The sequence below is a fragment of the Cheilinus undulatus genome, linkage group 14 (assembly GCF_018320785.1).
Source record: "Cheilinus undulatus linkage group 14, ASM1832078v1, whole genome shotgun sequence".
Lineage (NCBI taxonomy): Eukaryota > Metazoa > Chordata > Actinopteri > Labriformes > Labridae > Cheilinus > Cheilinus undulatus.
In genome coordinates, this window is record NC_054878.1 from 44425104 (window position 1) to 44452274 (window position 27171).

The following is a 27171-nucleotide window of genomic DNA, read 5'->3' on the forward strand; positions in this document are numbered from 1 at the left end:
TCTCTGGGTTTTCAGGGGCCATTCTCTGGGTTTTTCAGGGGCCATTCTCTGGTTTTTCAGGGACCATTCTCTGGGTTTTTCAGGGGCCATTCTCTGGTTTTTCAGGGGCCATTCTCTGGGTTTTCAGGGGCCATTCTCTGGGTTTCAGGGGCCCTTCTCTGGGTTTTCAGGGGCCACTCTCTGGGTCTGTCAGGGGTCCATTCTCTGGGTTTATCAGGGGCAATTCTCTGGGTTTATCAGAGTCCATTCTCTGAGTTTATCAGGGGCCATTCTCTGGTTTTATCAGGGGTCCATTCTCTGGGTTTTTCAGAGTCAATTCTCTGGGTTTATAAGGGGCCCATTCTCTGGGTTAATCAGGGGTCATTCTCTGGGTTTTTTTCAGGGCCCATTCTCTGGGTTTATCAGGGTCCATTCCCTGGGTTTATCAGGGGCCCATTCTCTGGGTTTTTCAGGGGCCATTCTCTGGGTTTATCAGGGGCCCATTCTCTGGGTTTATCAGGGGTGATTCTCTGGGTTTATCAGGGGTGATTCTCTGGGTTTATCAGGGGCCCATTCTCTGGGTTTATCAGGGGCCCATTCTCTGGGTTTATCAGGGCCCATTCTCTGGGTTTATCAGGGGCCATTCTCTGGGTTTATCAGGGGCCCTTCTCTGGGTTTATCAGGGGCCATTCTCTGGGTTTATCAGGGGCCATTCTCTGGGTTTATCAGGGGCCATTCTCTGGGTTTATCAGGGGCCATTCTTTGGGTTTATCAGGGGCCATTCTTTGGGTTTATCAGGGGCCATTCTTTGGGTTTATCAGGGGCCATTCTCTGGGTTTATCAGGGCCCATTCTCTGGGTTTATCAGGGGCCATACTTTGAGTTTATCAGGGGCCATTCTCTGTGTTTATCAGGGCCCATTCTCTGGGTTTATCAGGGGCCATTCTTTGAGTTTGTCAGGAGCCCATTCTCTGGTTTTGTCAGGGGTCCATTCTTTGGGTTTTCAGGGGCCACTCTTTGGGTCTGTGGGGGGCCCATTTTCTGGGTTTTCAGGGGCCATTCTCTGGGTTTTTCAGGGGCCATTCTCTGGTTTTTCAGGGGCCATTCTCTGGTTTTTCAGGGGCCATTCTCTGGTTTTTCAGGGGCCATTCTCTGGGTTTTCAGGGGCCCTTCTCTGGGTTTTCAGGGGCCATTCTCTGGGTCTGTCAGGGGTCCATTCTCTGGGTCTGTCAGGGGCCCATTCTCTGGGTTTATCAGAGTCCATTCTCTGAGTTTATCAGGGCCCATTCTCTGGGTTTTCAGGGGCCATTCTCTGGGTTTTCAGGGGCCATTCTCTGGGTTTTTCAGGGGCCATTCTCTGGTTTTTCAGGGGCCATTCTCTGGGTTTTTCAGGGGCCATTCTCTGGTTTTTCAGGGGCCATTCTCTGGGTTTTCAGGGGCCCTTTTCTGGGTTTTCAGGGGCCATTCTCTGGGTTTTCAGGGGCCATTCTCTGGGTTTTCAGGGGCCATTCTCTGGTTTTTCAGGGGCCCTTCTCTGGGTTTTCAGGGGCCATTCTCTGGGTTTTCAGGGGCCATTCTCTGGGTTTTAGGGGCCATTCTCTGGGTTTTCAGGGGCCAGTCCCTGGGGCCATTCTCTGGGTTTTCAGGGGCCATTCTCTGGGTTTTTCAGGGGCCATTCTTTGGGTTTTCAGGGGCCCAGACATATAACTGCAGACAAGCCTGGCTGTGATGTAAAGGACTTGTTTTATCTGAAGTCATTTTCTATAAATTTTCTATAAAATTTCTATAAAGTGATGAAATCTGTAAACAAAAAATATTTCTCTAAAATGTTTGATAACAGTAGAAGTAAAGGACTGCTTCTGTAGTTTAAATGTCTGTATGATATAAAGAAAGGAGAAGTAAGCAGCAGAGGCTGGTGGAACAGCAACACCGGTCTCACCGCTCATATCTTCTTTTGTTTTTGAATAAGTTCCCCTTGGTGACCTTTTTTTTTTTTTTTTTTTTTTTTACCTTCTTTACATTTAAGTTTAGACACCAAGAGATATTAAGGACACATGCAGAAGACTTTTACATGAATGAATATTTCAAACTAACACAGTCAGAAGAGTGTCAGCAGTGCAGGTCCATCTGCCCACACCAACAGTAGAGATCTGAATGTTTGGACATGGGAAGGTCTGAGGTTCTGGTTGGGGGGTGTGGTTAGAGGGACTGTTTGGGTTTCTTTTCAGCACCTTTCTTAAGATAACACTAGGTAGTTGTTTTCTTCCAGGGGGCAAAGAAAGCAATCTCTAAGACAAATGTAGGAGGGCTGTCTGTTGAGTCCTCAGGGTAGATCCTCCATGTTGGTAAAGCAGGAATAGTAAACAAGAGAGTAAAGAGACTAACAGCAACTCTCCAAAGTTTCTACTAGGAGTGACTTTAGTGAGATATTTGATGATTCAGAGAAAGAGCCTCATTATACAGCAGATCTCACAGTGAAACAGCAGCTTATTAAATATGAATGACTCAGGGGAAAAGGGCCGAGAACCCGGGGTCACTCAAACTGAGCATGAACGCCCTCCTTGCTTTCACTTGGAGTTTCTGCAAACTCCACGCAGACTTTCATGTGTTTTAAAGCATACCAAAACCAAAAACCAAAACCATAGTCCATTCTTAAGTTAATCTGTGATATCAATACTTTATTTTAAACCTGAATAATCACTGCTCATATCAAACTGACAAAACATGACTTTCATTTATTTATGTTGGAGTACTATACAGCCTTTTTCAAAATGTAACCCCTTTAATTAAAACAGAATTTCCTCTATTTTAGTGATGTTAACAATGTGGATGGACGCATCGAAATATTAGGAAAGTAATGTCAGACTTTATAGCTAAGCTCTGATGTAGACAAATATCAGGATGACAGAAAATAAAAAAGAATAAACTGAGACAACTTTTAATTTTGTAAATAGTAAATGATTTAGTGATTATGGAAGGAGACAAAAATGGAAGAGAAGTGGCAAATTGGGTAAGGTGGCACAAAGAAGTGACAAAAATGGGAAAAAAATTTAAAAAAACAGTGCAAATATGGGTGAAAAGTAGCAAAATGGGCCAAAAGTTGCAAAAAGTGGCAAGAAATGGGCAGAAGTGGCAGAATGGGCCAAAATAAGTAAAATGGGTTAAATACTGCAAAAATTGGCAAAAAGTAGCTAAAAGTAGGCAGCAAGTAGAAAAAGATATTGCAGCAATAGGCAAAAAAGGGGCAAAAACTCGTTAAAATAGTGACAGAAATGGGTGAAAATAGGCAAGAAAAGGTGTAAAGGTGGCTAGTGTTTTTTTTTTTTTCTAAAAATTGCACAAATGGGTTAAAAGTGGCAAAAATGGGCAAGGTGACACAAAATGGGGGAAAATGTCAACAAACAATGCAAATATGGGTGAAAAGTGGCAAAATGGGTTAAATACTGCAAAAATTGGCAAAAAGCAGCAAAAAAAGCAAAATGGGAATGGTGGCACAAAGAAGTGACAAAAATGGGGAACAAAGAGCCATGTAAATATGGTTGAAAAGTAGCAAAATGTGTTAAAAGTTACAAAAAGTGGCAAAATAGGTTAAATACAGGAAAAATTGACAAAATTGAGAAAAAGCAGCTAAAAGTAGGCCATAAATAGAAAAAAAGGTGTTGCAGTAATTGGCAAAAAGGTAGCGATAAAACTAGGTAACCAAAATGGGTGAAAAGGGTTTAAAAAAGTATAAAAGATTTTGATTTTAATAGATTCTAAAAATGGCACCAATGGGTTAAAGGTGGCAAAATGGGAACGGTGGCACAAAGAAGTGACAAAAATGGGGAACAAAAAAAATGTAAATATGGGTGAAAAGTAGCAAAATTTGTTAGAAGTTGCAAAACGTGGCAAGAAATTGGAAGAAAGTGGCAAAATAGGTTGAATACAGGATATATTAACAAAATTGAGAAAAAGCAGCTTAAAGTAGGCCAGAAGTAGAAAAACAGATGTTGCAGTAATTGGCAAAAAAGAAAGTAGCGAAAAAACTAGGTAACCGAAATGGGTGAAAAAGGTATAAAAAAAAAAAAAAAAAATTAAAAGTGTTTTGTTTTATTTTAATCTCAAAATAGCAACAATGGGTTTAAAGTGGCAAAATGGGCACAATGGCACAAAGAAGTGACAAAAATGGGGAACAAAAAGCAATGTAAATATGGGTGAAAAGTAGCAAAATCTGTTAGAAGTTGCAAAACGTGGCAAGAAATAGGCGGAAAGCGGAAAAATCAGCAAAATAGCTTAAATACTGCAAAAATTGACAAAAAGCAGCTAAAAGTAGGCCAAAAGTTTCAAAGAAAAGTTGTGGTAATTGGTGAGAAAAGGGGCAAAACCTGATGGAAAAAGGGACAGAAATGGGTAAAAAAGGCAAAAAAATTAAAAAGTGGCACAAATGGGTAAAAAGGGGCAAAAAGCAACAAAACACGAGTTAAAAGTCGCAAAGGGGGGTGAGTATTTTTATATGCACTGTAACAACTTTACATATGAGACTGTAAACAGACTGGAGTGGTTCTCAGATGGTGTGCCTATGTGTGCCTTTAGATAAGTCTGTTTGACTTTGTTTGACTTTTTATGTTTGATCAGAATCAGCAAACACCTGAAGGTCTGGGTAAATAAATTTACTTTGTTTTGACAGTTTGTTACATCATTGAAGTATGGTAGAAAGACCAGTCGGTGCTCAGCAGATTCACACTTTCTCTCACTCAGCAGACACTGTACGCCCAGATCTTCAATCCTCAGAAAGACTGCTGGGAAGTTTCTGGGCTGAAAATGTTGAGAATCTGCAGCAGAAATTTGGTGAGTCATCAAACTTCATTCTGTTTCTTCAACCATAGATTTAAGGGGACTACATGGCACTTTCAGCTTGTCTTAGTTTGCTCTGTTGTATACTGTTTCATTTTATTCACCTCTGAGAGTCTGCATGAACAAACACGAGAACTTCAGACAAAATAAAAGCAAAAAACATTTAAAATGCAAGAGTTTCTCATCTTTAAGTTCTTGTGATGACTGGTTCTGTTGATGTCTGGATTCTTGTTATTTTTACAGTCATGGACTAAAGTATTTGCACCTGTGAAATTTTTCCAGAAAATACACCATTTCTCCCAGAATTGTTGCAATTACAAATGTTTTTGGTATACACAAGTTTATTTCATTTATGTGCATTGGAACAACACAAAAAGCAGAAGAAAAAAGACAAAATTGACATAATTTTACCAAAAACTCAAAAAATGGGCCAGACAAAATTGTTGGCACCCTTCTAAAACTGTGGGTAAAATATTTTATTTCAAGCATGTGATGCTCATTTAAACTCACCTGTGGCAGTAACAGGTGCTGGCAATCTAGAAATCACAACTGAAGCCAGTTAGAATGTCTAAAAGTTGACTCAACCTTTGTGTGTGTGCCTGTGTGTGTCACACCAAGCATGGAGAAGAGAAAGAAGAGCTGAGAGTTGTCTGAGGACTGAAGAAGCAAAATTGCGGAAAAATATGAACAATCTCAGGGATACAAGACCATCTCCAGAGATCCTGAAATTCCTCTGTCCACTGTGTGTAATATCATCAAGAAGTTTATATCCCATGAAACTGTGGCTAATCTCCCTGTACGTGGACGGAAAAGAAAAATAAGAAAAATTGACAAAAGAATGCAACGCAGGATAGTTGGAATGGTGGATAAACATCCTCAGTCAACTTCCACACAAATTCAGGCTGTCCTGCAGACTCAGGGTGCAAAAGTGTCAGCTGGGACCATACGTGGTCATCTGAATGAGATGAAGCGCTATGGCAGGAGACTGAGGAGAACCCCACTGCTGACAAAGAGACATAAAAAAGCCAGACTGGAGTTTGCAGAAATGTACCTGAGTAAGCCTCAATCCTTCTGGGAGAACATTTTGTGGACAGATGAGACTAAGGTAGAGCTTTTTGGAAAAGCACGTCATTCTACTGTTTACAGAAAACAGAATGAGGCCGACAAAGAAAAGAACACGGTACCTACAGTCAAACATGGTGGAGGTTCAAGGTTGTTTTGGGGTTGTTTTGCTGCCTCTGGCACTGGGTGCCTTGACTGTGTGCAAGAAATCATGAAATTGAGAGATTATCAAAAAAATTTTGGCCACAATGTAGGGCCTAGAGTCAGAAAGCTCGGGTTGTGTCAGAGGTCATAGGTGTTCCAGCAGGACAATGACCCCCCAAACAAACCTCAAAAAGCACCAAGAAATGGTTGGAGACAAAGCATTGGAGAGTTCTGAAGTGGCCAGCAATGAGTCCAGATCTAAATCCCATTGAACACCTATGGAGAGATCTCAAAACTGCTGTTGCAAGAAGCACCCTTCAAATCTGAGAGACCTGGAGCAGTTTGCAGAAGAAGAGTGGTCCAAAATTCCAGTTGAGAGGTGTAAGAAGCTTGTTGATGGTTATAGGAAGCGATTGGTTTTAGTTATTATTTCCCAAGGGTGTGCAACCAAATATTAAGTTGAGGGTGCCAATCATTTTGTCTGGCCCATTTTTTGAGTTAGTGTAAAATTGTGTCAATTTGGACTTTTTTCTTCTGTTTTTTTTTTATTATTATTCTTTTTATTTATTTATGTTTTTTGTGTTGTAATTGAAACAATTTCTGGGAGAAATGGCGTATTTTCTGGAAAAATTCCAGGGGGGCAATACTTTCATCCATGACTGTTTATCCTAATGATCTTTGGGTTCTTGTTTCTGTTTTGGTTCCAGCTTAGATTAATGATGTTGTTGTTGTTTGGGTTATTAATCGTTGGTTGTTTTATTGATGTGGTTCAAGTTCATTTTCTGTTGTTGTTTTTTTTTTTGTTGTTGATTTTCCATTTTTTTCTCTGGGCTCTTTTTTTCCTTTGGTTTGTTTTGTTTCCACTTCGGTTGTTTTTGTAGAATTTTATCGGGTTCTAGGGGTTGTTGCTGTTGTATTTGTGATTGTTTTCCAGGGGTGGGAATCACTATCACTGCAGTATTTTATTTTCATGTGGCGCTCCTTGCAAACCCCATGCGTCATGTCCATATTGTCGGTGCCCTGCTTGCATTCCTAATTTGCTCTCCCTGGTGGTGCCATATTTGTTCTACTAACTTTCTTCTGCTGATGACCGTCACCTCTGCTGACCTCTCCGGACAAAGTGTGCAACAGCCCCATCTAGTGGACAGAAAAACTACTGGTGTTATTTATCTAATATCATAGACTTCAGTTCATTCTAGCAATTAATTTGAAACTAATCCATACTTGGCAGAAGATATAGTATAGTTTTTTCCCTCACCCCTATTGTTTCTGTTCAGTTACTTTTTTATCTATTATTCTGCGTCAAAGCACTTTGTAATCCCCCAGTGTTAAGAGTGCAATACAGATAAAGTTCCTTGAATGAATGAATGAATAAATTAAAGGCTCCATCAAAAAGTAACCAACACCTTCTTCTGTGGTTTCCATCAGGTGAGGATGGGGATGAGTAAAAATGACAACCTGGTGAAAGCCGCAGCTCTGCTTCCGTTCAGAAACATGAGTAAAGCACAGAGTCTACCCAAACTGCCCATCCCACCTCTGAAGCAGACCTGTGACATGTACCTGGACCTCCTGGAGCCCCTGGTGGAGCCTGATGAGCTGCAGAGGACCAAACAGCTGCTGGAGGAGTTTCAGAAAGCGGGTGGCATAGGAGAGAGGCTGCAAAGCGGTCTGCAAGCGAAATCAGAGATCACCGACAACTGGGTGAGTCAGACAAAGCCTCATTTACTGACATTCTTCCAGCACCTTTAAGTCCTTATTCATGATTCATGATGGACACAACAAAAAACACTTTTGCGTATACTTCTGAATTCGTCTCTGTGTGGACAAGGCCTTAAGCCGGGTGTACACTGTGCAATTTCAAGCCGACCATACGACATTTGTGGCAGAATGCCATTTCATACTGTATGACTGAATTGTTTATGACGCACGACCTTTGCGCACGAGTTATGTGCTCACACCGTACGATCCGACGGTCGTGCACAACTTGAGTGCTCATTCTCTGCAACTAAAGTCGAGGCGGGCTATGACAGTAATCTACGGAGTTTCCTTTTAAAAAAGTCTCACACTCTCAGGGTGAAGCGTTTCCAGTCATATTCTCTCTCTCTCCCCCGCTTTCTCTCGGTCTCTCTTTTTTTCTCTCTCCCGCTGTCTCTATCCCACACACACAAACGGCATCACTTCTATGTCAGGTGAAGGTCCGTGGGTAGGAATATTTCCTGCTTGTTTATTTCCTTTATCATAGCGGGGTGCATCAGAAAGTGATTCTAGCCGTTGTCGTGGTAATTTAGGACTCTGACCGTTAACAAAGGCAAACAATCCCCCAAAGTTGATGAGAGAGTCTCTTGCGCTTCAGCTCCTCCACAAAGTGGGGTTCAGTGCTCACAGAAGGACCAGCAACAAACAGAAGTGTTTCAATGGATCTACCAGGTAAACCCAATGAAGAAACTGGAGCACACGAATCACTTGATGACGTTTGATAGGTTTAAACTATGGAAAGTGTGCTCGATTCGTGTGCTCCAGTTTCTTTGGGTTTACCTGGTAGATCCATTGAAACACTTCTGTTTAATCCCCCAAAGTTGTTTATTCTGCTCCCATTTCTGCTCTCACTGTGAAGTGTCTGGAGCCGTATGACCTGAATATCAAACATGCCAGAAATCCTCCCGACCAGTCGGGAGTAGGGCGTGGGTTCGTAGTCAGGCTGTGGTACAGTCATACCCCCCTGTACACAGCCCGATCCGACTGAAAGTCAGCCTGACCTCAGAGTGAGTCGTGCGACTCAAAATTCGTGGCTGAATCGCAGGAAAATCGCACAGTGTACACCCGGCTTTAGGCAATGTGTGCATGTGACAGAATGTTGGGACTACGATCAAAGGAAATGTCTCTTGGAGAACAGCACAGCAACAACAGGCAGAGCTACTGTGATTGGTCCATCATGTGCCTGCTTCCTATTGGTTGGTTCATCAAAAAATCAAGCAAGAGTGCTGGAAATCTGATAAAGAAACTAAAGATTTGAGAGCAAGCAGATATTTAGAGCTCGAACAGAGAAAATCTGACCACAAAGAAGCTGTTTGAAGCACAAAGGCGGGTTTTATGGAGAATCCAAAGAAAAATCTGAGCCAAAAATCAGTATGTCATAATTTAAAAATGTTAAATTGCACTTTTGCGCAACAATGATACCATAGTCTAACCTCTAATGTGTGTTGTTGTTTGTATTGGCAGATTGAAGAAGACTATGTGAAGTACCTGTACATGGCAGAACGGAAGCCTTTACCTATTTTTTCCAACATGACGGCGTTCTTCTCCAGAGGGGACATCATGACTACACAGGAGCAGATAGGGTAACGTACTCAGACACACCACACTCCTATTGGCAAGCCTCATTTACTAATGTTAAGTTAAGCAGAAAACTTGGCCTGTAGCTGGCGTACGCCCACTTCCTGTGTAATCTTTATAAAAACAGACCTTACAGTAAATCATTATCACCTGTGTGCAAACTCTGACCCACACGTACAAATGTTTTAGAGGCAGAGGTAAATCAGGTGGTTCATATACTAATGCATCTGAAAAAAATAATTCTTTACTTCCAGATATACAGTCATGGACGAAAGTATTGGCACTCTTGGATTTTTTTCCAGAAAATACATCATTTCTCCCAGAATTTATTGCAATTACAAATGTATTTGGTATACTCATGTTTATTGCCTTTATGTGCACTGGAACAACACAAAAAATCAGAAGAAAAAAAAAGTCAAAATTGACATAATTTTACTCAAAACTTAAAAAATGGGCCAGACAAAATGATTGGCACCCTCAACTTAATATTTGGTTGCACACCCTTGGAAAAAATAACTGAAACCAACCGCTTCCTATAACCATGAACAAGCTTCTTACACCTCTCAACTGGAATTTTGGACCACTCTTCTTCTGCAAACTGCTCCAGGTCTCTCAGATTTGAAGGGTGCCTTCTTGCAACAGCAGTTTTGAGATCTCTCCACAGGTGTTCAATGGGATTTAGATCTGGACTCATTGCTGGCCACTTAAGAACTCTCCAGTGCTTTGTCTCCAACCATTTCTTGGTGCTTTTTGAAGTATGTTTGGGGGTCATTGTCCTGCTGGAACACCTATGACCTCTGACGCAGACACAGCTTTCTGACTCTAGGCCCTACATTGTGGCCAAATTTTTTTTGATAATCTCTCGATTTCATGATTTCTTGCACACAGTCAAGGCACCCAGTGCCAGAGGCAGCAAAACAACCCCAAAACATCCTTGAACCTCCACCATGTTTGACTTTAGGTACTGTGTTCTTTTCTTTGTAGGCCACATGCTTGAAATAAAATGTTTTACCCACAGTTTTAGAAGGGTTCCAATCATTTTGTCCGGCCCATTTTTTGAGTTTTGTGTAAAATTATGTCAATTTTGTCTTTTTTCTTTGGATTTTTTGTGTTGTTCCAATGCACATAAAGGAAATAAACACGAGTATACCAAAAACATTTGTAATTGCAACAATTTCTGGGAGAAATGGTGTATTTTCTGGATAAATTCCAGGGATGCCAATACTTTCGTCCATGACTGTAAAAATGTGCTGATATTTATCTTTAAAATCTCCTGTACTCTTCATTTTAAAGCCTAACCTTCATTCGTCCAGAAGGCCAAACCATCACTTCATAGTTTTGAGGACAAAGCTAATGCCAAAAAAGTTGGGACACTTTGTAAAGTGTAAAAACAAATGGAAGGCAATGGTTTGAAAATCAACTAAGGCAGTATTTTAGCAGTATAGCATCCCCTCTTCTTTTAACAACAGTCTGTAAACGTCTGGGAAATGAGGAGACCAGTTGCTGTAGTCATTGGAGAGGAATGTTGTCCCATTGTCTGATGTAGGATTTAAGCTGCTCAACAGTCCTGGGTCTTTGCTGGATTTTTTGTTTATGATGCTTTCTATTGGTGAAAAGTCTGGACTGCAGTCTGGCCAGTTCAGCGCCTGTTGTGATTATTATGTATTTTAGTTTAAATAAATTTGATGCTGTGCCATGAATTAAACACAATCGTACAAGTTACCTGTTATAACAGAAGAGTTTTATCAGGCATAAAGAGTAAAAAGGTGAGAAACTGCAACCAGGTAGCATTTAAAATAATATCTATATAGTAATTGGAAATAGTTTTGATAATGGTATCTGTAGTTGTGTTTGAATTTTTATCGTAATAAAGAAAAATGATCAACATTGTTGTTTTTGTTTTCAGGCATGCAGCTGATGTAATCCAGGCTGTTCAAACCTTTGCTGGGATGCTTGAGAGGTGAGTTGAAACAGTTTATCAGACACAGACACACAGCTCCAACCCCTCCTTATTGTCGTCTCCTGGTGGGGTTTAATCCCTGTTACATGGAGCATTAGAGTCTCAGTGTTTTACTGATTTTAACTCCCAAAGTGTAATTCTAAAATCATTGCCATTTCAAATCAGGGGTCAGAATTTTCCCATCATGCCAAAGTTTTAAGATGTGTTTTAAATGCATTTATATGTGCTTAGATGTTGCCTGTTGTACAGGGATCACTGCTGGGATTATGTTGCTCTTTTTCCGGTGGATTGTTGTTGTTTTTTAATGTGACACTTCTGCACCATGAGTGAAGTTATCCACTGAGTTACAGACTTCCTGCCTGTGGCAGTTGGTGGTGTAAAGGTTAAAGTATTGAGCTGATTCTCATCTGGATGTCTTACCCTCTGCTCATTTATCTCTCAGCTTCATCCTTACCAGAAGATACCTGACTTTTCTAAACATAGCGCAAAACAGTAAGGAAATTTGTGTTTGGTGCATTATTTCTTTGTTGTAACAAATCTTGTACCGTTGGAAAGCCTGTTTATTACCCTTTAAAATGATGCCACATTTGTTAGGATCATGCATTTGTGGGATGAGCAGCAGAGCTGAGTATGTGGGTTGCGCCCATGAAAAATGTGCCAAATCTTCTCTGCCCATGCCAAACAGCTTATTTTGCTGTTGCTACTGACTCTTGTTTTGAACTTCTGGTACCCCCAGGTGCCTGACTGGCAGCACCTGTGAGCATTGGCCCTGCTACAGTGGTCAGTAGATGTCTGCTTCAAGAATCAGCATGCCACGTTTGACTGATCTGGATAGGGACAGATGGTTGGGCAGCTTCAAGCTGGTGTTCCACAAAACCAAGTTGCGGCATTGTTTGGAGTGAACCCTAGTACCATCTCCAAACTGAAGGCCAAGTTCCATATAACGGGGAATGTCAGAGACAGGCCGAGAAATGGGCGTCCCAAGAAGACAACACCCCGAGAATATTGTTTTCTCACCCTGTCAACAAGAACTCTATCCTCCAAGATGACAACACTCGCCTTCACAGAGCAGGGTTTATCAGAGACTACCTTCAGAATTTGGGAGTGGAGAGGATGGAATGGCCTGTCTGCAGTCCTGACCGTAACCCCATCGAACACTTGTGGGATCAGCTTGGGTGTGCTGTTGGTGCCAGAGTGACCAACACAACCACATTGGCTGACTTGCGACAAATGCTGGCTGAAGAATGGGATGCCATCCCACTGCAGTGTGTGACCAGGCTGGTGACCAGCATGAGGAGGGGGAGCCAGGCTGTTCCACACGCTACTGAGGCTCCTGTTTGTTAAATGAATAAATTGTTAATTTGTCAATATGTCTTGTTTCTTCAAACCTCAATCATCCAGTCCACCAAACACCAAACAAGAGTCAATGGCAGAATAAGCTGTTTGGCATGGGCGCAACCCACATACTCAGCTCTGCTGCTCATCCCACAAATGCATGATCCTTACAATTGTGGCATCATTTAAAAGGGTAATAAACAGGCTTTCTAACGGTATAAGATCTATTACCAAGAAGCTTTGTTACAACAAAGAAATGATGTGCCAAACACAAATTTCCTTACTTTTTGTTGACATGATATTGATCAGCAGCCATGGATATTGATCGATTGAATGTTTTGCAGTGGCACCTTGCCTGATGTGTATGGACAAAAGATGCCGCTGTGTATGAAGCAGCACGAAGAAGTGGTGGCATCTTGCAGGATTCCACATCCGGTGGCTGATTCTATGATATTCTTCAACAAAACCTCTAAACCTCCCAGACACGTGAGCGTGGTTCACAATGGCCAGGTGAGGGAACACCTACGTCCTTCTATGGTGTTGTGCAGTGATACTTAACGTGTGGCTCTTTTGTCATGATCTGTGGCTCTTTTATGTGTTAATTTGAAACGTTATCACCACTTTCATCCATTTTTTACTGCTTAAGCCCATTTTTGTCACTTCTTTTTGCAACTTTTTGCCCATTTTCACCAGTTTTGCCACTTTTATCCTGCTTTTTGCTGTTTGAATTGCATCCCCTTTTTTGCCATTAAATGCCAATTTTCCCCATTTCTGCCACTCTTTGCTGCTTTTTGCCAATTTTTGCCCACCTTTTTGCTGCTTTTGCCCAGTTTTGCCACATGTTTCTATTGTCTTTGGTCACTTCTCACCCATTATGCCACTTTTCACCCATTTTTTACCACTTTTTCACCAGCCTCTATTATTGTCTTTATATTTCTATTGCTCCTATTTGCAATTTTTTTGCCCCTTTTTTCTTTTTTTCCACTTCAATCCATTTCTACTGTTTCAGCCAATTTTTGCCACTTCCTTTTGTAACTTCTTGCCCATTTTTGACACTTTTATCCCATTAAAGACCACTTTCACCCCATTTTTGCTCCTTCATGCCCATTTTAGCCACGTTTTTGCCGCTTTTTGAACATTTTTGCCACCTGTTAATTTTTTTTTTTTTTTTTTTATCACTGTCACCCATTTTTGCCACTTTTCATCCAATGTTGTTCATTTTATCCCTACTTTGCCCATTTTCACCTATTTAATGCCACTTCTTTGCCACTTTGGAATTATTTTTATTGCTACTTTTCCCCCATTTTTGACACTTTTCTTCCATTAGATTGGGGCTCTTTTATTTGTTAATTTGAAATGTTATTCCCCCGGAAAACCTAAAAAAAGGGAAACTCTGACCTCTGAAATTACCCAATGCATATAACAATCAGTTTGTTTCCCACAATTATACAGTTACTGTAAAACTTGTCAATACATATTGTCAATATTTATTATTGTCTTTATATTCCCTTTGCCCTTACTTACAAAATTTTGCCCCTTTTTTTCTTTTTTTTTGCCACTTTAATCCCATTTTTGCCCTTTTTCCAATTTTGCCACTTTTATCCTGTTTTTGCTGTTAGCTTTTCCCCCCATCTTTTGCCATGTTTTTACCACTTTTTGACCATTTTTTCCACCTGTAACTATTTTTCTCCGGTCACTTCTTACCTATTTTTGCCACCTTTTACCCAAATTTGTCCACTTTACACCTACTTTGCCCATTTTCACCCATGTTTTGCCACTTTTACATTATTCTTATTGCTACTTTACCAATTTCCCAATTTCTATTTTTCCAAATGTTCTAATTTGCCACTTTTTTCCTGTTTTTTTGCTGTTTGAATTTTTCCCTTTTCTGCCATTACACGCCACTTTTTCCCCATTCCTGCCACATTTTGCTGCTTTTTGCCCATTTGAGTCACTTTCCCCTCATTTCTAGCCATGTTTTTGCCAATTTTTGACCATTTTTGCCACCTGTAACTTTTTTTTTTTGGTCATTTCTCACCCATTGTTCCACTTTTCAGCCAATTACCATTTTACACCTACTTTGCCCATTTTCACCTATTTTTGCCACCTCTTTGCCAATTTAACATTTTTTATTGCTACTTTAACTAATTTTTGCCATTTTTCACCACTTAGATTTTAGCTCTTGCAAAGATATTTTTCAACAATTGTGCTCTTTGGTTGAGCTGGGTGTGGTACATGCAGGTATTTGGAGGAGTACCACTTCTTAATGCCCTCGACTTAAAAAATATATATTTTTATTGGTCAAACACAGTGATTCAAAGTCATCTTTCCAAAAGTATTAAGGCTAGTTTGGATATTAAACTCTTCTAGTTAAGTTTAACCTGACTTCTCTGTGGTAACCAACCTCGAGTTAAGTTTTGACTAGTCCTTATGTGAGGTTTATTGTTTATTTCAAGACAGAGCTTACACATTGCTGGTGAAAAAGGCCATTTATTACTGTCTTTCTATAACTGTAATAAAAAATAAAAGTACTGTAAGTTTGACTGACTTTTTTGCTGTCATACTGATATCCACTGATATTTAAATTGGTACTTTTGTGAGCTGACGGATTCTCAAGAGGAGCAAATGTGTATCTTGTGTGTTTCCAGTTCTTTGCGTTGGACATGTACCACAGTGACGGGACTCCACTTAATAAGAAAGAGCTCTGTGTTCAGCTGGAGAGAATCTACGAGTCATCAACAGAACCCGACCAGGAGCCGGTCGGCATCATGACGACTCAACACCGAGACGTCTGGGGCAAAGTTTATGAAGAACTCATCAAAGGTGAGCAACAAAAACATGCTTAAGGCTAAAAAAACATCTACTCTACACTAGTTACACAATGATTGGGACGCTTTTATTGTCCATGAGAACTTTGGTCATAGTTGAATGATACAAGTGGGGTCTAGAGTGATCAAAAGGCCATCAAACTCTGACCTTCCACCACAGCCACACCCTTCAACAAAAGCAAAACATATGAACTACTTTTAATCTTTATTGTGTCTTTAATATGCTGAGCAAATTTGGAGTTAATCAGATGAAGCACCAAGGATTAGTTCCCTTAAAGAGGAACCACTGAAAATTCAAGTGTCATTTAGTTTGAAGTTCAAAACAAATGGTTGACTTCCTGAGGGGTTCGGGGTGTGGGTATAGGAGGATTTTTATAGCTGGCTTGACATGCCAATTGTGCACATCAATGTTGGTACATATAGTTCAAAGTAGTTTCTATTCAGAGCCATGTTTAAAAAATTTTCAACAGTGCTATCGAGCGTCTTTACAAGTTATACAAAAGATCATCAGGACTGATGGATGTGCAGAGTTCAGCAAGTTTTGGGGCACTTTAAGGTTGAAAAATTTGCAGTTATAGAGGCAGAAGAAAGAGGAAAAGATTCCAATCAGGTCCTCCCACCAAGGTCAGTGCTGGGGCCTTAATAAGAGTGAAGTCTGAAAAGTAAAACTTGGTTGTTTTGGTGTTGTAGATGAAACCAATAAAGAGTCATTGCTCGCCATCCAGAGCAGCGTGTGCACCATCTGTCTGGATAGACTGGCGCCCCCTGAGGCCGACAGCAATCACCTCATTAAAGGGATGAGGCAGATGTTGAGTGGACAAGGAGGAAGCTGGAACAGCGCCAATCGATGGTTTGACAAAGGTTTGCAGGTCAGTACAAATGAAGCGAATGATCCCAGAATGCTTTGTGAGTAGTCTGCAGCATTAACCACAAATGCCACTTTTAAGTTTTCTCTCCCAATGTGTGAAATTCATCCATGAAACCAAAACAGTGGTTTACTGTGAAGTAAACGCTAATTCTTGGTAGCACTCATCCCTCCGTGAATGTTCTGGCAATCATGCATGATAAAACGAGGTGCAGCTTTGACTGTTCAGTCAGTGCACTTGGTGTAAATCCGACCTTACAAAGTTGGTCACACAGCCGTGAAAGTAGTTTCAGAGTCTGGTCGGTATTATAACCACAACCCTCATTTGTTCCTATTCTTCAAAGAAGAGCGCACATGCTCTACTGAAAGAAGTTACAGTTTCAGGGACATTGCAAGGATCTTTGGCAGCATAAAGGGGGTATCACTTTTGGCCCCCAGGCAAATTAACTGATAAATCAGCACATGAAAGAAAGTGTGACATTTCCTCTGTAACTTTGGCAGCTGTATTTATTTAAATTTCAAACATCAACCTACTGTATTGATAGGAGGTTAGGGAGCACAAACTTTAGACATAACAGATTAATTTATACACTTTGCCTGACTGATCTTTAAGCTGGGTGCACACTGTGCAATTTCAAGCCGTCCATACGATGGTCATGGTAGAATGTCATCTCACACTGTGCAACTGAATCATTTACAACGCACGACCATCACACACGAATTGTGTGCTCACACTGTATGATCCTATGGTCGTGCATGACCTGAATGCTCACACTGTGCGACTGAAATCAGGACGGACTTTGACAGAAACCCGCAGAGTTTCCTTTTTTAAAGGCTCACACATTCAGGGTGAAGCGTCTTCGGTCATGTCCTCTCTCTCTCTCTCTCTCTCTCCCCCTCTCCCTGTGTGTGTGAGACAGGGAGCGCCTTTGTGTCTGCAGCAGATCAGCGGGTAGGAGTATTTCCTGCTCGTTTATTTACTTTATTATAGCAGGATGCATCAGAAAGTGATTCCAGACGTTGTCATGGTAATTTAGGACACTGTCTGACCGTTTACAAAGGAAAACAATCTTCCAAAGTTGTTTATTCTGCTCACGTTGCTGCTCTGACTGTGAAGTGTCTGGAGTCGTATGACCCAAATATCAAACATGCCAGAAATCCTGACGATCAGTCGGGAGCTGATCGTAAGGTCGTAGTCAGGCCATGTTCGGCTGTCGTATGACCCTGTACACAGCATGAGAAATGACGCCCGATCTGACAGGAAGTCGTGCGACTCCAAAATTGTGGCTGAATCGCAGGAAAATGGCACAGTACACACCCAGCTTCAAATGTTACCTCAGACTCTCTTTCTGAATGTAACAAACTTATTACAGCTAAGGCTTGTCACAAATTTCCTTAAATACAAAAAAATAAATAAATAAGGAAAGGCTGGCAACTCTATATAGTTAGCATAGCTATGTTAGCTTTAGCTAAAGCTAATGAAGCTAAAGAAAGCCACCATCCACATCACTACTTTTAAAACATGTTTTTTCTTTTTTATGTATGAAATGTTGCTTAGTCTGTTTGCAGTGTGGTTATTTCATTAATGAACTACAAGGCTGTTGATAAATTAAGTTGAATTAAAAAAATCTAAAACAGGAAAAAAATCCCTAAAGACGTGAAAAAATGTGAACTTCTTGCTTTAGTGTCCAAGGCCGAGGCATCCCTGGCATACCACGGCCACGATTTTTTGGCGTTTCCAGTGAGATTCTGCTTCCGTCACTGCTTGCTTGGGCTTCCGCTTTCTGCCACATTTGATGATCTTACTTGCATGTCTTACATCCTGTCTTCAGACAGAAAGAGTGTACTGACTGCCCTTGCCTTGGTAGCTTTAAACTCCTCAACCACCGATGAGACTGGCAAGGGAAGCTTGGAAGTCTTGCTGTACAGGTTGACCAAGCATAAGGATAGGGGGACTCCCAGCTCTTTCTGCAAGAGTTGCTGCCATTTCATATGTACAGAGAGAGATGCTTTATGAAGAGGAGAGCTGATAATGATCATACTGATGAGGAAAAATGGAGCATGCATCATGTCATACCATATTAACCAAATTTCACATATAGCGCATAGCTTTGAAACACCAAAATTGTGGCTAGTAAGTTTGCAAAACCACCAGCCACCATGGCTGGTGGGCAAAAAAGTTGATGTCAAGCCCCACGTGTCTCTATACTACAATCACTGAGGCACATTCACCACTTGTGAGACTACTAGCACCAATTATCTGGAGCTCTGTTGAATTAGGTCAGTCACTTTAAAGGGGGTGAATATTTATGCAGTCACTTATTTTACACTGCATATTTTATTTAAGTGACATTACTTTATAGAAATATGTTTTCACTTTGACATTAAAGAGTTTTTCTTTAAAAAAAAAGCCAAATTATGTTGATCATTGTTGATCAATAAATCAATAAAATGTTAAAACATGTAAGGAGATCAATACATTTTATAAACATTGTGTATCAAGTTTTCCCCGTCTTAAATATCTTTGGTTGAAAAAATGACAGATAATTCACTAGTATATATGTTACAACCAGAAATAACACTAAAGTTTGGCAGGTAAAGGCTGGATAAGCCAATCAGAGATGTTGCAATGGACCTCTAGGATTGTGGGTACTGTAGTATTGTTGATGAAGTCCAAGTAAAAGCATATTTTTCTTAAAAAAAAAAAACTGTTGATCACAAGCAATGACCATATATTGTGGTTTCTCACAGTAAAGCACGCAATTAATGATGGTTAAAAAATAAAGCACTAAAGATGAACCTGAAAGGCTGTCAGCCTTCATCTTTTTATTATCCTTATGTCTTTAAAATATGGAAAAGTGATTAAAAGTGTATGTATCTGTTCTGCTTTTTATTTAACAGTTTGTAATTGGAGCAGACGGGCTGGTTGGGATTAACATTACTCATTCTGTTGCTGATGGAATCGTTGGTTTGGACATTTTGGATGTGGTGGTTGAGGAAATGTAAGTTAAAAAAACAAACTTTAAATTCTTTGAGTTTTTGGTTTACCTGTCACATGATTTACAGTTTGAAAAATGATAAAGTTTAATCCCAGTTCAGACCAAAGATTCACAACGAGTTGAGTTGAAACGTGGAACAACCATCAATTGGTCGCTCCGCGACATCCTAAAAGTCTGTCAGTTCACACTGCTGCAACTAGAGGAGACGATGCATCGAGCAACAGTCCTCACAGTCACTCATTTTAAAGTGAATTCTTAAGTTAGTGTGTGATAAATCTGTGAGGAATGAAAAATACGCCACCTTCACTGTTTTTATCTACACATTATCATATCGATAATGTGTGACATAGTGAGGGATGGGGCTCGAAACCCGGGTCCACAAGGGCCCAGTACTGTGTTTCTGAAAGACCTAAAATCAATAACGTTTTAGCTTATCGATACTGCTATCGAATCTCACAGGCTCTGTGATGTAACATCATTTTAAGATATAACTGCTGTAAAAACATACACCAGTTCTTTCAAGGGGAACATAAACTAGAAGTATTGTGCATCACATTGAACCAGAATGTACAGTGCTTAACAAATTTATTAGACCAGCCTAACCCTAACCAAAGTAAGGTTTATGCCACAGCTGCCCTAAATTAACAGCATTGGTAATTACCAAAATCATTTTTTATGTTTCTGCAATGGTTAATACACCAGTATGTAGAAGCTCTTTAACCCAAATGATATTTTTAATGCTAAAATATGATTATTATTGTTATCCATGAATTTTCAAATTTACTGATTTACAAAAAAAATGGAAAAATATTAAAGCACATTGTTATTTCTCAATTAAAATGTCAAATTATAGTTATTTACTTGCATTCCTGAAGAGAAAAATGAGCTTTAGTGGTTGAATGTTATGCTTGATTCAGTTCTGACTTCTCAGAGAAGCCCAGTGAGCCGGCTCAAATTTGGGTGAACTCAGTTTGAAATTCCTCATTCCTGTTCAAAATGGTAAAATGTGGAGAACTCACTGAAAATGAAAGAGTCCGCATTAAAGCACCTCATGATGCTGGATGGTCTCTGAGACAAATATGACAGGTGGTCTAATAAGTTTGTTAAGCACTGTACATAAATATTAACAATTGAAAAAATTGGCTATCGCTTTGCTCATAGTATCACAACATATTGATATTTTTTTGCCAGATTTTTGCGAATACACACCCTTACTATTTATAGCATATCAATCATGTCAAAAATCCCATTTATCAGGGAACACTGCATGTCCAAAAGCCAGCTGCACTGCAGATCTTTGGTTTGAACTTGACTTTAGTCAAAACCACAGTGAGGCTGAAAATGAATGAAGACAGTCATGAAGGTATTCCATTTGTCTTCGTCTGTTTTTAAGCTCCACCAGTCTGCAGTCCAAGTAACTCAAACTGTTAAGAGCAAGAAGAAAAATATATTTTCTCATATTTCTTCCTTTCTAGATCTGACCCACTTTACTGTCCATGAATGAGCAGGTTCATTTTGAAAACGCCTGATCATTTCAGATATTTACTCAAACAAATCTCTGCCTTTGAGTTAACGCTGCTGTGGATGGAATGTTTGGTTTTCACAGGCAGAAGGAAAAGCCACATATGAGCGATTCCCCAGTCAAGGACTTACCTCCTCCCCAGAAACTGAAGTTCAACATCTCACCTGAGATAAAGGAAGACATCGAGAAGGCCAAGCAGCACATGGAGATGTAAGTTTTACCCCAGATAAAGTGCCATGAAAAAAAAACAACAAACCCAAGACAGACTAAGTGATCATCTCCAAGGAGCACCAACACTCTGAGTAGGTTGTGTGCAGTCATGTGACCCTGAAAATGTCAGACAAGGGGGCAGGAGGTCATGAACAGAGGTTATGTGAATGTGCATATTGGCATACTAGAATATTTGCTGGTATGAGCAAATTTGAAAATAAGACAAAATAAAAGATAAAGTCATTCCTGATTAAACCGATTCAATATCAGCTGTTCTAATAGCTGTAGGGAGTTTTTAAAATGACACAACCACAACCTATCTTCTCTTCTGGACATTGTCTGGATTTAATAATGGCCTGGGGGCTGGATGGGAAGATAAAGGGGGCCTAATGTGGCCCCCAGGCCAGCAGTTGATAAGCAGAGCTGACATAAAGATGGGTACTGAGGAAGATAAAGGAAAATCTTTTCTCCTACTCGCAGGCTGGACAGAGGGTTTGATCTGAAGAAGAAAGTGTTCAAGCACTTCGGTAAAAACGTCCTGAAGTCTTTTAAGACCAGTCCTGATGGCTTTGTGCAGATGGCCATCCAGCTGGCCTACTACAGGTGAGATGCTGAAGACCAGCTGTCTTTTGTTGTCAACGTTCCAGGTGCTTCTGTCCAAAGAAACAAACATCTGTAGTTAAATAAAATACAACCCAGGATCCAGAACAGAGTCAACAAGCAGCTGCAAGAGTGATTCATCTCCCACAAACTATATCCACAGGTTAATGTTGTTACTGTAACATTCAAGGCAGTGACCAGAGGATATGACCAGGAGAGATTTATCACCATTCTCTTCAACATCTTCATCATTCCTCTCTTTTCATCAGGGCGCACAAACAGATTGTTCCTGTGATGGAACCTGTCACTTTGCGAATGTTCAGAGGAGGACGGTTGGGACTCGTCAACCCAACTTCCAGTGCATCGACTGCCTTTGTCAAAGCCTTCGATGACCCCCATGTGCAGGTAGGAGGAGGGCTGGAGAAACGGGGAGAAATAGCCTTGAGGACAAATTAACAGGATAAGTAGATGATTGTCACTCTATTTTACACTACATTGCAAAAGGAATTCACTCACCCTTTCAAATAATTAAAATCAGGTGTTCCAATCACTTCCATGGCCACAGGTGTATAAATCAAGCACCTAGGCATGCAGACTGTTTCTACAAACATTTGTGAAAGAATGGGTCGCTCTCAGGAGCTCAGTGAATTCCAGCGTGGTACTGTGATAGGATGCCACCTGTGCAACAAGTCCAGTTGTGAAATTTCCTCACTCCTAAATATCCCACAGTCAACTGTCAGTGGTATTATAACAAAGTGGAAGTGATTGGGAATGTCAGCAACTCAGCCATGAAGTGGTAGGCCACGTAAAATGACAGAGCGGGGTCAGCAGATGCTGAGGTGCATAGTGTGCAGAGGTCGCCACCTTTCTGCAGAGTCAATCACTACAGATCTCCAAACTTCATGTGGCCTTCAGATTAGCTCAAGAACAGTGGTAGAGAGCTTCATGGAACAGGTTTCCATGGCCGAGCAGCTGCATCCAAGCCATACATCACCGAGGGCAATGCAAAGCGTTGGATGCCATGGTGTAAACCACGCCGCCACTGGACTCTAGAGCAGTGGAGACGCACTCTCTGGAGTGACAAATTGTGCTTCTCCATCTGGCAATCTGATGGACGAGTCTGGGTTTGGTGGTTGCCAGGAGAATGCTACTTGTCTGACTGCATTGTGCCAAGTGTAAAGTTTGGTGGAGGGGGGATTATAGTGTGGGCTTGTTTTCAGGAGCTGGGCTTGGCCCCTTAGTTCCACTGAAAGGAACTCTGAATGCTTCAGCATACCAAGAGATTTTGGACAATTCCATGCTCCCAACTTTGTGGGAACAGTTTGGGGATGGCCCCTTCCTGTTCCAACATGACTGTGCACCAGTGCACAAAGCAAGGTCCATAAAGACATGGATGAGAGAGTCTGGTGCAGATGAACTTGACTGACCTGCACAGAGTCCTGACCTCAACCCTTTGGGATGAATTAGAGCGGAGACAGAGAGCCAGGCCTTCTCGTCCAACATCAGTGTGTGACCTCACAAATGCGCTTCTGGAAGAATGGTCAAAAATTCCCATAAACACACTCCTAAACCTTGTGTAAAGCCTTCCCAGAAGAGTTGAAGCTGTTATCGCTGCAAAGGGTGGACCGACATCATATTAAACCCTATGGGTTAAGAGTGGGATGTCACTTAAGTTCTTATGTGAGTCAAGGCAGGTGAGCGAATACTTTTGGCAATATAGTGTAAGTATATAGCTGTTGTATCCACCAACAAAGTAGAGTTCAAAGTTTTGTAATTGTCATTAAAACATCTGCTTTTAAGCATGTTTACAAACTGCTGAAAAAAGTATGAAATCTGTATTCAAAAAGCAAACATTCTCAGACATAAGATGCTTTCTTGTAGGACTTAAAGTCTGAAGTGCCCCCCCCCCATGATGCTGGAAAGTCTCTTCTTGTTTTAACAGAACTCAGAGAAAGTCCATCTGCTGGAGAAAGCTCTAACAGTCCTCCAAAACAACGTCCGCTTGGTGAGTTCAATGACACACTTCTCTCTCGAGTGTCATTCTGAACCCTGATCGTTCTTTATTAGGCTTCACTGCTGTTTTTATTGATTACAAACAGATAAATATAGAACTTTGTTTAGAAGAAAACTTCTCAATAAGATAAGAACCACAAATGATGGCAGCATATCTTGTGTCGGTCTTTCAGGGACATCGTGGACACGCCATTGAAGGACATATGTTCGGTCTGAAGATGCAGGCCATCAGGGAAAACATCCCCACTCCTGAAATCTTCACAGATGTTTCCTATGATAAAGCTTTTGACTTCAAAGTCATAGCTGGTCAGGTAAGGACGAGGTCAATGCTGAGATTTTAATCTGCTGGGAGCAAAAGTGAAGGCTGGTAAAGAGAGGGCACAGGAGACAGAAAGAACTCGATTTTTCACTCAAAGTTGGCCACAGGTCTGTGGTCATTCATTTCAAATTGCCAGAACACCCCAGAAAGTGGCTTAAAAGTGGCATAAATGTCATAAAAATGTCATAAAAAGTGGTAAAGAGAGGATATACTGTATATAGAAGCTAAAATATGGGGCAGTATTGTTTTATAAGCAGAAGTAAAATCTAAAAATAGTAAATGTGTATGAGTGGCTGGGCTGTCAGTGTGCTTAAAAAGTTAAACCAGCAGTTAAAACAGCAGCGTTGCCCCCTCTTTTGCTCCTATATGATAACTGTAGAGGAACTAAAACAGGAGTGTCAAACCTAATCCCACCAGGGGATTGTGAATTTGGGTCTAACCTGAAGGTCTTACAGGGTCAACATCTAACCATTGACTCCCAACCTAAATGATTTTGAGATTAAAAGGTCAACATGATAAGTTCAAATCTCAAAATCTGAGATAAAAAAGTCAAACTGATAAGTTCTAAAGGTAAAAACATGACATTTAAAGTAAAAAAATGTTTTTACCAGTCAAAGTATGAGATAAAAGTACAAATCATAAGTTTTAAAGGTCAAAATATGAGATAAAATTAACAATAATGAGTTTTAAAGACAAAAACTGCAATAAAATTCAGTTAGGAGTTGAAATGGTAAGCAAAACTGAGATAAAATTCAAAATCATGATATTTGACAATCAGAATTTGAGATAAACATCGAAATTGTGAGTTAAAAATGTCATGATATGAGATTAAATTTAAAATTAATGAGTTTTAAAAGTAAAAAAATTGAATAACATTAAAAAGGTTTTAAAAAAATGAGACAAAAGTCAAAATTATGAGTTGAAAAGGTCAAACACGAGATAAAAGTCAAAATCATGACTTTTAAAGGTCAAAAAACTGAGTTAAATTCTAAATCGTGACTTTATAACGTAAAAAATAAGATAAAATTCAAAGTTATGAGTTGAAAAAGTCAAAACGTGTTAAAAGTCAAAGTCATGACTTCAAAAGGTCAAAATACTGAGATAGTATTCAAAATCATGACTTTTAAAGGTCAAAGTGAGATAAAAGTCAAAGTTAAGGGTTGAAAAAGTTCAAAACATGAGTTGAAAGTCAAAATCATGACTTCAAAAGGTCAAAATACTGGGATTATATTCAAAACCATGACTTTTGAAAGTAAAAAATGAGATAAAAGTCAAAGTTATGACTTGAAAAATGGTCAAACATGAAATAAAAGTCAAAATCATGGCTTTTACAGGTAAAACATCGGTTAAAAGTCAGAGTTAAAGGGTTAAAAAATGTCAAAACATGAGATAAAAATCAAAATCATGATCTCAGATTTTAAAATAGAGATAAAAGTCAAAATTACAAGTTTTAGAGGTTAAAAAAACAGATAAAAGTCAAACATATGAGTTGAAAAAGGTCAAAACATGAGTTAAAAGTCAAAATCATGACTTCAAAAAGTCTAAATACTGAGATAATATTCAAAATAATGACTTTTAAAGGTAAGAACATGGGAAATATAGAGAAAACAAAATTTCTTGTTTTTTTTTTTAATCAAATTTCTTTTACTGTTTCCTTTTTCTAATTTTTATGACTCAACAAGGATGTTTTAAATCATCAAGGTTAAGTTTTCATTTTTATACTAAAATAAATCTGCAGACCACATACTGGTGGGCCAGTACTCAGAAAGTTTTATATGATATGGTGGGCCGGTTATGACTGCACCATGGTCAGATTTGGCCCCTGGGCCTTGAGTTTGACACCCCTGATCTAAAATGTCCTCCACAGCCTTCTCTTCATTAACTTTTCTAAAGTCTTCATTCCTAGAGAGGTCAGGGTCACAGGTCTGGAATCATTTATAGATCTGACTGACTAACAAAACCTCCTGGGTCACATCCTGAAAGTCTCTGTGTTAAGATCATTAAATCAGGTTTAAAATATCATCTTTATGACAAAAATCTCATCAGTGAACAAACACCAGAGCTCTCAGCATCACAACAACAACCTCTTATGTTTTCACTCCAAAGGTAACAACCAGGAACGGGATTATTGTGTGTTCTAGTCCTGAGGTCCCGGGGCTGTACGACATCAACTACGGCATCATGAACGATCACATGGAGATTTTAGTGTCTGCTTTTGAATACCCTGGGAGCCGCAGAGAAAAAAATCCAGGATTAATTATCCAGGCTTTGGAGGACGCCTTGGTGGACATGAGGACCATGATGGAACAAAGAGTCAAAAAGGACTGACAATCCAGCAAAGCTTATTTAGGACTATTCACATTTCAGTTAATAAAATGATGAATAAAAAACACAAGTTGTGACTTTGTAAATACGGGAAACAGCAAGTCTGGTTCCATGTCTGAAAGGCAATGTGAGTTTGACAAATCCTGGATTTCTTTTTCTTTTTTAAGAATTTTTAAGATTTGTTTTGATGACTTTTTGTGTAAGGACGGTTGAAAAGAGACAGGAAATCTGAGGAGAGTGGGGGGAAGATGCACCAAACATTTTTTTTCAACTTTTACATGGCCCAGAAATAAGTGGCATTGGCACATCTCATGTTGTGTTTCACTTTCTCCATAATTAGGGTTGCCAACTTGTGTGTATAAAAATAAGGGACGTCCCACACCCCTTGGGTCACCACGGGCCAGTGCCACATCCACTATTACTGCTCTTTTTAGCTTTTCTGTGTAGGGCTACTAGTACTTTTCTTAGTGTTTTTAAAACCTCTGATTTTAATTGTTATTTTGGGAACGGTTCTCGAACTTTTGACATAATACACAAAAACAAATCGAACAAAAACAAAAAAATTAAAGAATGGTGGTCCAAGCTTTCCATCAGTTTTGTGAAAGTAGCCAACTATTTGACCTATGCTGCCACCAGACAATCAAGTAGCATATAGAGAATGACCTCTGAAAACATTCACATTTGCAGTTACACTGCAATTTAATTTTAAAGCTTTCAATTAAACCACCTGGTTGAAGATTGATATTCCCTTGTTGTTTTGAAAAATATTTGTTTTGTTTGTTGTTTTGAAAAGTTATATTTGCCATTAACCCCACCACACCAATATCAAAAGTATTTATTACTAC

General features: G+C 39.9%; 1 protein-coding gene across 1 annotated transcript; it reads left to right on the plus strand.

Moving 5' to 3' along the window:
• Positions 1 to 7451: 7451 nt before the first annotated feature.
• LOC121521183 (carnitine O-acetyltransferase-like) lies at positions 7452 to 26329 on the plus strand. The gene is made up of 13 exons (XM_041804939.1): positions 7452 to 7718; positions 9237 to 9355; positions 11257 to 11310; positions 12990 to 13155; positions 15294 to 15468; positions 16164 to 16342; positions 19240 to 19340; positions 20944 to 21069; positions 21550 to 21672; positions 21939 to 22074; positions 23612 to 23674; positions 23856 to 23993; positions 26108 to 26329. Exons 1-13 carry the CDS (start codon positions 7452 to 7454, stop codon positions 26327 to 26329), a joined length of 1869 nt encoding a protein of 622 aa, XP_041660873.1.
• The last annotated feature ends 842 nt before the right edge of the window (positions 26330 to 27171 follow it).

Coding starts and splice junctions, on each gene's coding strand:
- LOC121521183 (XM_041804939.1), top strand. CDS start 7,452: ATGGGGATGAGTAAAAATGACAACCTGGTGAAAGCCGCAGCTCTGCTT. Junction 21,070..21,549: donor GCCAAGCAGCACATGGAGAT/GTAAGTTTTACC, acceptor TCCTACTCGCAG/GCTGGACAGAGGGTTTGATC. Junction 23,675..23,855: donor TCCAAAACAACGTCCGCTTG/GTGAGTTCAATG, acceptor TCGGTCTTTCAG/GGACATCGTGGACACGCCAT.